Genomic DNA, 12484 nt, shown 5'->3' with positions numbered 1-12484 from the left:
CTGAAGAATTGATGCTTTTGAACTGTGGTGTTGGAGAAGACTCTTGAGAGTCCCTTGGACTGCAAGGAGATCCAACCAGTCCATCCTGAAGGAGATCAGTCCTGGGTGTTCATTGGAAGGACAGATGTTGAAGCTGAAACTCCAATACATTGGCCACGTCATGCGAAGAGCTGACTCCTTGGAGAAGACCCTGATGCTGGGAGGGATTGGGGGCAGGAGGAGACGGGACGACAGAGGATGAGATGGCTGGTTGGCATCACTGACTCGTTGGACATGGGTTTAGGTAAACTGTCAGAGTTGGTGATGGACAGGGAGGCCTGGTGTGCTGCGATTCATGGGGTTGCAAAGAGTCGGACACAACTGAGCGACTGAATTGAACTGACTGACTGAACTGACAGAAAACCATTAAAATATAATACCATCAATATATGTAAACACTATGAGCTCAGTCTTCCACCTACAACCCCCACCACCTTGTCCAGGATACAAAATATAATTTATAATCCTTGTGATTCACAGTGTCATAATTCACGCTGATTATTTTCGAAATGTGAATTCTGTGTATCCATCTCCTGACTTTGTTGCTTGGTCCTCAAGAGATATATGATAGCAAACATAACAAGGCCAACACACATTCGTTTTATTTTTTCTTGCTAGGTCTTCTGCATTTTATTTTCTATTGTTTCGTACAGATGCTTTGGGCTAGAAAATTTCAAGGACATCTAGAATACAACTTCCCATTAAGTTTTTTTTTTTTTTTTAAATGGTTCTTTTCTACAAGTCCCTGGCCTTACCTAACTGTTAAAGGTTATCTTCCAGCAAAAGTGCCACTAGCTTCAACCTTAGCAAGAATCATTGTTGAGGTGGAGAATAAGTTACACAGAAAAAAAAAAAAAAAGTTGATCAACTTACTGTTTTCACTAAAATTTACACCCAGCCTGTCAAATGCTAATTGGAACAGAACCTTACTCAATTTCTGTTGTTCTAACTTGCTAAGTAAATAAAAGCCTTTATTGCCCCTTTAAATGAAAATAATTTGTAGCTATTTAGAAGCTGATGGTTAAGTAAACACCTCTACTCACTGCCACTGTGTAAGTTGTATACTTACAAAGGTTCATTTTGTCTTATCTGTTTGTAGACGTTGTAGATGTTGATCTGATCAGATAATTCAAAGAAACATTATGCAAATCAATGACATATGAGTGTACCAAGAATGAGAGCATTAAAAAAAATGATAAAGCACAAAACAAACTAAAAGCTGATAGTCTTGGACAAACAATAAAAACAGTGACCTAGGACATACTATAAAATAGGTGTGTGTGAGATAACTGTATAAAATGAAACCTCAAGGATGCTGTCATTAGACAACTTCACATATCCTATACTACTCTAAAGAAATTAAAAAATTATATATGACATATTACAGAGAAGACTTCTATTTAAAAGGACTTATATAATGTTCATATAAAATAAAAAATTTTTCACCAGAATATTGAAAAACAGAAAAAAATCTCATTCCTGTGTAATAAGATAGGTCAAAGGATATAAGGCTAAATAGTATTAGTTAAATGACAACATTTAATGTGTGCGTGTAAAATTTTAAACGATATTTTTACTGATTTAATACCAGCCAAATTGTATCAAATAAGAGGGGTTTCTTGAGACTTTTGTAGAAATAGCTGGGGAATTCTGTAAGAGATGATGTAGCTTGTAAGTCAACCCCAACTCTGACTTTTACTAGTTGTATGATCTTGGGAAAGTTATCTTGATCAATAAGTAATGTCAAGTTAATAGAGGTTGTGTAAGTAAAGCCGATGATATAATGCCTCATACATAGGGTTTCATACATGGCAGCTATTGTCAGTATTATGGAAATTTAGGGGATAATAATTTTTCTACTTGTATAAGTTTGTGCCAAATTATTTACTCAATAGAGGTTCCAGTTTATTCAATAATTATTATTCAAAACAGTAACTGAGTATCTACTAAAACCAACCGGATTCTCTTCTAGATGCTGGGTTTACAAAGATGAATGAGAAAAAAAAATCTTGCTTTCACTGATATCACATTCCAGTAGGATAAAAAGCTAATTTAAAAGTAAATAAATAAATATAACAACTTTAAGCATTAATGATTGGTAAGAAGAAAGTAGGGGCAGTGTAAAGAAAGCCAGTGACAGGGCTGACAGAAAGCAAGGGGTGGCTATTTTAAGGGGATTGAGAAAGACCTGATAAAGAGTCTTCACTGACTTAAAGCTCTATAGTCTGGAAAGAACTGATAGTGGAGGGGTCCAGGCAAAGGAAACTATGGGGACAAGGCTAAATGAGGAGCAGCAAGAAAGTCAGCTTGGTAGGAATCTAGGATGCCCAAAGGTGAAATCAGAAAGTTAGGCAGGGGCCAAGTTGGATTTGACCTTGAATGCTATATGAGGAAGTTGGATTTTGTTTTAAGAATAAACCACTGAAACAGGGAAAATATGTAGCCTGATTTATGTTTGAAAACATAATTCTGACTGCTGTGTGAATAACCAGTCAGAGGTCAAACTGAAGGAAACCTTTGATGTAAAAGAGAGAGAGATTGGTAGACGTTGATAGAAATCTCTTTCTCAATACCTTCCTCTCTTTATGCACACTCACATACACAGGCCGCTAACTAGGTAATTTCCTATATGTGTCTGTAAGAAGAAAAGCTAGCTTGCATTCACATGGCAGCATACTGTCACTTGATTTATTTTTATATAACATATGTTTAGCAATCCTATTTCAGACTCCAATGAAAGTGTGATGTTTTTAAATACTTGCCTATGCATTCAACTGCACAATGCATGTATTATTTATAATTTATGACCTAATACAAATACAATGATCTACTTATTTTTACTTCACCTGCAAATATTTGCATTAAATTAGGAAAAAATGCAAAGGAACAAGTCATTTCATACATTTTATTTGAATATCACAAGTTAAAATAGGTATGTATAATAAAATTGAAATAACCTATTTTAAAAAGTTTGTTTAAAAGAATATATCCAAATAGTCATATGTAGTTTATTATTTATGACTTTTCAATCTCGACAAATAACAATTTAAGGTGCAACTGTCAGTTTCCATTAAGGTATTTCTAAAATATATATCCTAATATGCTTTAGTAATATTTATTAACTGATTATAGTTTAACTTGTCATGTAGTAGGACATTAATGTATGTCTGATTATTTACATTATTTTATTACCTTGATACAAGTATTTTATTAAAGACATGGAATAAATGTGTTTTCCAGAGACGCACATACAAACTTATTTCAGATTATTTCATTTACTTTTTATTTTACTTGAGAGACAGAGTGAGAAGAAAGCAAGTGAGCAAAAAAGAGACTGTTAGTTAGGCATCTTAAAAAAGAAAAGCTTTTGAAGGACTATCATTTTTTGCATTTAAGCCCCTAAGACCAAGCAATGATGTTTGAAAATGAGTACACTCACACAACCACACACACAAACACAGGATATTTTTCTCTTTGAAGAAATTTTAACATAAAATGTATTCTTTTGGTTATAAACTTCACTATTCTTATTTGAGAACTTAAAAATGTGCCTGGAATATAAGGATTTTTCTATAATGCCATGTTGAAAACGAAAACTGAACCTGAATGCCATCTATCGGCAGCGCCTTCCATGAACCCTCACAGCGGTAACCTCTGTCCTCTGTCCTCTTACTGTCCCTTCACTCTGGGTTGGTTTTCTGACAGTGTGAGTCACTGTCTGATACGGATTTATTCATCCATGTGCCTATTTCTGTCCTGTGCAAAAGTAAGACATTTGCCTAAGCTCAATATCTCCTTGAATTTTTGCTGGACACTTCTGCCCTATGCCCAGACCCTGCATCCTTACCAATGTGCTTCTCCTGATAGCTCTGCGCCTACACTACACTTGCATCACCCTGCTCATTTGCCCCATCTTGTTGTTCAGTTGCTAAGTCATGTTCAGTTCTTTGCAACTCCACTGACTGTAGCCACCGGGCTTTTCTGTCCATGAGATTCTCCAGGCAAGAATACTGGAGTGGGCTGTGATTTCCTTCTCCAGGGAATCTTCCTGACCCAGGGATCAAACCTGCATCCCCTGCATTAGCCGGTAGAGTCTTTACCACTGAGACACCAGGGAAGCCCTTACTTGCCTCATAGCCCGTGGTTAACTTTTGTGTATGTGTGTGGGTGGTGTGTGACCATGTATGCATGCATGTGTGTTTTCTCTTTGACATTTGCAGTGTACAGCATATAAATGCTCTGAAAATATTTGCATTTTGATGAGGAATAAGACGTCAGAGTGAAAGTTGCTCAGTTGTGTCTGACTCTTTGCAACCCCATGGACTATACAGTCCAGGGAATTCTCCAGGCCAGAATACAGGAGTGGGTAGCCTTTTCCTTCTCCAGAGGATCTTCCCAACCCAGAGATCAAACCCAGGTCTTGTGCATTGCAGGCAGATTCTTTACCAGCTGAGTCACAAGGGAAGCCCTGAGACATCAGAAGACATTGTAAATAGAGAAGGAAAGTACCAGTTTTCAAGATGTGGACTGAGCTCATCAAAATAGGTTAAGCAAAACTGTATTAATATCTCAGAACTCACACAGTTTGATAAAGACCTATTTTGTCATGGATCGATAATTCACTAATTTAAATATGCAGTTTTCATAAATCATAATTGTTATTCTAACAACTTTAAGTCTCTATTATGTGTGAAGTGCTGACTTTCTTCTTTCCTTTCTGGTAAAAAGCAGTGTATAAATAATGAAAATATTTTAAACTATAAAAATTATTGATAAGGTCATTTTGTGCTTCAAACTGTATTTATTTCTGATATTTACTTGGAAAAAAAAATGATGAAAAGTATCTTTCTGAAGAGGGTGTCTATGAAGCAAGTCTTATAACTCATTAGCTTTTTTCTCCATTAGTGATCCCTCACCTTGTTGTTAAAGTAGATCTTGAAGGCTTAGATTTTAAAATATAAATGAAATGAAACTAACATTTGAGTGGAAGACTCACTAATGAGATTTCCCTCTTTGGGTCTGTCTATATTGAATTGACCTAACTAGGGTAAAAATGCTTTTCTATATTTTTAAGATGTTTCCTGAATGAAAGAGATGACCTGAAATTCTAATTCTACTGGGAAGAACCAGTTGCAAAGAAGCAGTTGTTATTTAAAATCAACACACTGTACAGTTATTTCTCAATTTAGTTGCTTTTGGCCAAGGACACCGATGACTGACGCCTGAAAACTCAGACATTGCTTGTCTGTTGTAAGAGTTTCTAGCGCACATTTTCAAGTTTTTGAGGATTAAGTTTTATGCTGGAACTTTGTATTTTCATGTTTATTGTGTGTTTCAGGACAGATAAAGGAATCAAGGGATATTAATGTGCTATACTAGTTATTGTTATAAAAATGGCATTAGACAAAAAGTGTTAAATATTCATGAAAATTCTTATTTCCCTTAGGTTCTGGCTAGCAAAGGATGCTGAGAAAATAACTCACAAAAAGAGGGAACTATAATACAGTACAGATAATCACAGTAGTTATAAACAAAGGCAGTTGACATTAATAATTAAATGAAAAAAAATCCCTATGGAGGTTTAGATGAGCTACAGACACAATATGTAAAATCACTTGCTTAACTGATCATTAGTTATGTTCTAGATTAGAGGAGTATATATTAATGTAACTGGTTCTTCTACCCTATTTTTCTACTCCGGTAATTTGTCTAACATAATAAATATAGCTATTATACATTCCCTGTGAGAAAAAAATCATCCCCATTAGAACCTGATGTTTTTATTATCTGTGAGGGAGTATTCAATATAAATAAATGTGATAGGGAAGGTTTATCAGTTTTCCAAAGTTTTTGTGTTGTGCATTCATTTTAATGGAAATTTTATTATTATTGTCAATATACAAGTATGTATTAATCTGACCTTGGCACTGAAAGTTATTTCTTTATTATGAGTTTTTTGGTTTCTGTTTGTTCGTCCTTTTGTTCATTTATTTTCTTTTCTCAATTTTTGAAACGTACCATCTGTCTCAACAGGGCATTTTTTAATGAAGAAACATCAGAGCCGCTAAATACACTGGGACACAGGCAATCCTCGTCACCAAGGATGGCTTTCTCTTGGAAACTTATTCTGTTTCTGTCAATCACTGGGTGTCTTTCAGGTAAGAAAGCCTGCCTTATGTATCAAATAAAAATATAAAGGTTTTCATTAAATACAGCCTCGGGTGTTCATTTAAACTTATATCATGATTCACCCTATACAACAGAAGAAGATAGAACAACCCTTAAACTTCTGTTAGCACTGCACATATAATAAGGTATGTAGAAAAATGTCATATAAATGTTAGTAAAATGAGTATCCATCCCATCTTATTGACTTTAACTTACAATCTAAACCATCATTATAAAATATGGGTAGAGACAATTGTGAGAACATGAGAAATAAGTGAATGGTTTCAGACATTCAAAGTTTAAATGAACACCCTGGTCCATCATGATTATAGTTGCTTACAAAAGATATGGACTCTTTAAATACTATATCCTATCAGGTGCTTTCTATGCGGTATTATCATCTTTTCTGATGAGCTGGTCTCCCTTTCCTCTTGTCAATACCATTCTCCTCTTGAACTGATAAAGTAACTGGGAGGAATGGGGGTGGATTTACAAGATGAAATAAAACATATTCAGCTAAAGATTGAATTTCAAATAAACAGCACATAATTACTTTAGTTCTAGTATGTTCCATGCAATATGTTATTTTGTCAAAATTGTAATTCTAACTGGTATCCAATGTTTTTATTAATAAATAATAAAATGATGATGCTAGATGGAGGAAGAGTGATAGATTGTAATATAACTCCAAAGTTTTATTTTCATGTACTGACCCAACTTATCCCCCCCACAATAAACTGTCACTTCAAAGGAGGTATTTTATCTTAGTCATGGAAAGCCAAAATTTGTCAGCCTGAGGTGGTGTCCTTGATGGCCTGATGGCTAGATTTGCAGCTCATAAGGGAATCTAGGTGCTGTTCTTTCCAGTGAAATGAGCCTGAGCTTGGAGGTAAGTTGCTATTCAAATACTATAGATGAAGACAAAAATGTTAAAAACAAAGTCCATTTCTAATTTTTACATAAGATTTGCTCTTTAATCATCTGCATTTAATATGAAGCATATATATATTAGTTACTTTTAAAACATGAATTAATCTGCTGTTTAAATAAAACTGATTATATACTTGAAAGGATACCTTATCAAAGATAATTATTTTCAAAACTTTTCTTTCACCTTCACCTTCTTATTTAAACAAATTATTCTAGAAGTACAGCCCTTATTAATGCCCTTGTACTTGGCAATGTTTACATTCAGTATATATTATTCTTTTATTATTGTTCACTTTTTTTTTCCTGGTTATCTGTTTGAGTATCATATTACAGGACCGATTATACATGGTAACTTGATTGTTATTACAGATAATGTAGGTTATCAAGGTCATAAGCATATTTTATGTTGATGGTGTTATTTGAACCAGCAAAACTGATTTAAAAAATAAGACCCAGATTGTGTTTGCTCTTTGTTCTATTTATTCATTTTTTAATGCATGGAGTGTAGTTTTTCTGTGTTTAAGTGAGAAGTATAGAACTCTTACACAACGTTAGGTTTAAAAACTGGCTATTGGAGCAATGAAAATTTGACAGCTTTCATAGGGATATACAACTTTATATTAAAAATACACCCATAATTGAAACAATAATAAGATACCATTATACATATCAGAATGGCTAAGATCCAGAAAAAACCAATGCCAGTTGCTCTTGAGGATGCAGAAAACATGAACTTTGTTAATTGCTGGTAGGGAGGCAAAATGGTACCGCCACCTTGGGAGACAGGATCGCAGCGTTTACAAACCTAAATAGTTTTACCTCTAATGAAGCAATTGAACTACAGGGATTTACCTGACTGATTTCAAAATTGATGGCACAAAAAATACCCACACACAAAAAGTTTACAGAAACTTTAATAATCATCATCAAAAACTGGAAATAACCAAGCTGCTCTTCAATAAGTTAATAAAGTGTAGAAATTTTATATAATGCTATATTACTCAGTAATAAAAATAAATGAACTGTCAATGCATGCAAACACATGAATGAATACTATATGCATATTGCTAAGTGAAAGAAACCAGTCTGAATAGGTTAAACACTGTGTGTTTCTTTTCTATATATGATCTTTTGAAAGACTATAGAGAGTGCACAGATCAGTGATTTCCAGGGCTTGGGATCAGGGGATCACTAAATAAGGAAGCACAGGCATTTTCAGTTTGGGAAAACTATTCTGCGTGAATCTGTAATGGTGGGAAAATAACACACATTTATCAAAACCAATAGTACTTATAACACAAAGGAAACCTTAATGTACATAATTTTAAAAATATCTCATTTTGGTTTTGATTTTCATTTTTCTAATAATGAGCAATGTTGAGCATCTTTTCATGTGTTTGTTAGCCATCCGTATGTCTTCTTTGGAGAAATGTCTGTTTAGGTCTTTTTCCCACTTTTTGATTGGGTTGCTTGTTTTTCTGGTATTGACTTGTGTGAGCTGCTTGTTATACTTTGGAAATTAATCCTTTGTTAGTTGTTTAATTTGCTATTATTTTCTCCCATTCTAAGGGTTGTCTTTTCACCTTATTTATAGTTTCCTTTGCTGTGCAAAAGCTTTTAAGTTTAATCAGGCCCCACTTCTTTACTTTTGTTTTTATTGCCATTACTCTAGGAGGTGGGTCATAGAGGATCTTGCTTTGATTTATGTTATACACAATGGAATATTACTCAGCCATAAAGTGGAATGCGTTTGAGTCAGTTCTAATGAGGTGGATGAACATAGAACCTATTATACAGAGTGAAGTGAGTCAGAAAGAGAAAGAGAAATACCATATTCTAATACATATATACGGAATCTAGAAAAACGGTACTGCAGAATTTATTTACAGGGCAGCAGTGGAGAAGCAGACATAGAGAACAGACTTATGGACATGGGGAGAAGGGAGGAGAGGGTGAGATGTATGGAGAGAGTAACATGGAAACTTACATTGCCACATGTAAAATAGATAGCCAATGGGAATTTGCTGTCTGGCTCAGGAAACTCAATCAGGGGCTCTGTATCAACCTAGAGGGGTGGGATGGGGAGGGAGATGGGACAGAGTTTCAAAAGGGAAGGGATATATGTATACCTATGGATGATTCACGTTGAAGTTTGACAAAAAACAGTAAAATTCTATAAATCAATTATCCTTCAATAAAAAGTTAATTAAAAGTAATAATAATTTAGGAGGTTAGAGGATCTCAGGATGAAATGCAGAATATAACAAAGATTCTATTGCAAATGCATTCCAAATGTATGAAGCAACCTCTACTTAGGGGAGTAGGGGGTAAAAAAGAGACTGATCCACATAACTTTCAAACAAACTGTTTTTGAGACTGTTCTCTAGTTAAGAATGTTATTTCTCTGTATTAGCAACTCTAAAAGCTCATACATGGAGTTGAACAATTAAGTCAATGGATGGTGGATGGTGGGAGACAATTGTCTCATTGTTGAAGTGAGAGGTCACCGATGAGCAAGAGCAGAAGGCTAGAATGATCCAAGTGATAATGGTTTAGAGTTGGGAGACTTCAGTATGAACTCATGCTTAGCTTAATGTAGATACAAATGGTTACATATCACAAGTATTTATAGCCATGTATATATATAGCTATGTATTTATAGCCATATATATATATATATATCCAATAACTGTCATACTGATATAAATAAGTGATTGAATAATTAAAAGAATAGACAAGATTCCTATGTAGGTAAATTTCAAATAATTTTTGTAGATGCTATGTTCTCAAGGAGCTGGAATGTAACTCGCCCTTCTTTAACTGTGGACTGCACATAGTGAGTTGTTTCCAAAATGTACAGGATGGAAAAGGGGGATTAAAAAAGTAGCTTTACAGTGGAGGAAACTGATAAGGTCTACATCAACCCAGTAATGAATAAGGCCAGTATCAGAAGAAATAGCATTTACCCTGGATATAATGTAATGAGAATGGCACCTCCTTTCTGTGGTTTTAAGCATGTGACTCTAGTCTGATTAGGAGAAAAATGTCATAAAAATCCCATTTTTTCATTCTATGGAACACTTGGACCATGCTCTTCAATATTTTCAAGGTCATAAAAACTAGGAATATTGGAGAAACTGTCACAGAAAGGAATGCTAAGGAGGCATAATAAATAAGTGAGCCTGGATAGGATTCTGCAAAAGAAAAAATATGTATATAAAAATCAAGGAAATCTGAATAAAGTACGTACTTCAGTTAAAAATAAAATATCAATACCTGTCTATTATTTGTAACAAATGTACAATATTGATATAAGATATTAATAAACAGAACTGGTTATGAGTTTATGGAAAAAATGGACTATGAATAGCATTCTAAATGTTTCATCTAGACAAAATATTGATATAACTAGAACCCAAAATAAGACAGCATGAAGTGCATCAACAGGAGATGAGAGATTCAAAATTTTTTGGCAATAAAATATATAGAAATTGGTAAATGATTAAATCTTTTGTATTGGAAGAAATAGTTAAGCTTTTCTGTTTGCTTATGGAGTAGATGATACTGACATTTGCTTGGGTACTAATTAAAAAGGGAGTGCAGTTTGGAGTGAGGAAATACTGAACTAAGTAATGCATGTGTTGAGCTTCAAGTATCTGTGTCACACTCAGATGGAGATGTTTAAGAAAGATGACTGAGCTAAAAGTTAAGTGTGGATGAAACTGAAGCTCTGGGAAGGAAAGTAATCACCCAAGGGTTATGTAGATAATGATGAGTCCTAAGGCAAGGAAAAAATTCTGAGAAGCATGCACTAAAGAGGCAAGAGAAGGTGTAGGTTGAAATGGATGGAGGGTGAGTTTTCTTTTAATGCTAATGAAAGTTATCTTTAACAAAGTAGTGGGATAATCTGTCTTATAACAAGATGTGAAATTATTTGTACAGGAGGAAAATTAGATAATTACTATTATTTTTGTTTTCTGAGAGGCTGAACTGAGGAAGAAAAAGAGGGAATAAATGACAGATAACTTGGAAAAGAGAAGTTCAGGAAGGAGTGAATTACATCTGTACATTTGTGTGTGTGTGTTTTAAGACTAGAGAAATGCTGGTTACAGAAATTCAATTCACATAGTATATAAAATATGCATTTATTGTATAGTGCCCTAATTAGCTTTGAAAATGGAAATGTTAGTCACTCAGCATGTCCGACTCTTTCCAACCCTATGGACTGCAGCCTGCCACGCTCCTCTGTCCATGGAATTCTCCAGACAAAAAAAAATAATAATAATAATAAAAATTAAAAAATAAATAAATAAATAAAAATAAAAGTTCACTGCTTAGGTTCCACCGCAAAAAAAAAAAAAAAGAATACTGGAGTGGGTTGTCATGCCCTTCTCCAGGTTTAACTCCATAACAAACCACCCTTAAATTTATTAACTTAATGATAACAACACAAAAACTTCAGAAATTTCTTTTTCACAATTCTGAAAGTCAGCTTGATGTTTCTTCTGGTTTGGGCAGGTTCAACTGATTTCTGTAGTCTCCAAGACGGTCTAAAGAGTAGGATTGAATGATGTCATTTGTGGTCTCAGCCATGCTGCAGATGACTGGCTCCTAGCAAAGGCAGTGTGGTTGACCTGCTCACGCATCTGATCGCTCAGTAGTCTAGACTATATGACACTGTATAATTTGCAAGCATATCTCAAACCACTGTGTTTACTAATGTCTCATTGACCGAATCAAATCACATGGGCCAAGACCAGATTCATGGGGTAGAAAAGTAGATTTGATCTCTTGAAGAGAGTAGCTGTCAAAGCATCCTGTGAAGAATACTCAATACCGTCTCACTAACTATAGGCACTGTGCTGTAGAGTAGATCTCTAAGAAGCATGCATGTTGTGTAGTTGAAACTTTGTACCCTTTGCCCAACACTTCTTGTTTCCCCCACCCTCTCCAGCTCTTGGTTACTACCATTCTACTCTGATTCTATAACTTTCACGATTTTAGATTACTCACATAAGTGGTATGCTTTAAAAATTTGCTAAGAGGATAGATCTTAAGTACTCTTACCACAAAATAACTAACAGTTACACCAACATTAAGAACAATAATAATACAATATAAAGAAGTCAGGAGAAAACTTTTGGAGGTGATGGACATGTTTATAGCATAGATGGTGGTGATTTCATGGGTACATACTTATTGCATACTCATCAATTTGTATGCACTAAATATTTACAGCTTATTTTATATCAGTCATACCTCAATAAAATCGTTTTAAGAGTGCATAAGACAGTAAAAATAGCCATGCCTAGTCTTCAGTTCTACCTCATATTTATTGATATCTGTG

General features: G+C 34.5%; 1 protein-coding gene across 1 annotated transcript in view; it reads left to right on the top strand.

Annotated features, from left to right (window-relative positions):
- The window catches only part of CNTN5 (contactin 5), a 1550500-nt gene that overhangs the window by 674030 nt on the left and 863986 nt on the right, over positions 1-12484 (top strand). Inside the window, exon 3 of the mRNA XM_061143613.1 lies at positions 6073-6197. Coding sequence (XP_060999596.1) covers positions 6073-6197 — 125 coding nt within the window. The remainder of the gene's footprint in view (positions 1-6072; positions 6198-12484) is intronic.

The sequence above is a fragment of the Dama dama genome, chromosome 1, assembly GCF_033118175.1.
Source record: "Dama dama isolate Ldn47 chromosome 1, ASM3311817v1, whole genome shotgun sequence".
In the NCBI taxonomy this organism is placed as follows: Eukaryota; Metazoa; Chordata; class Mammalia; order Artiodactyla; family Cervidae; genus Dama; species Dama dama.
This window is presented reverse-complemented; position numbering and strand designations above follow the sequence as displayed.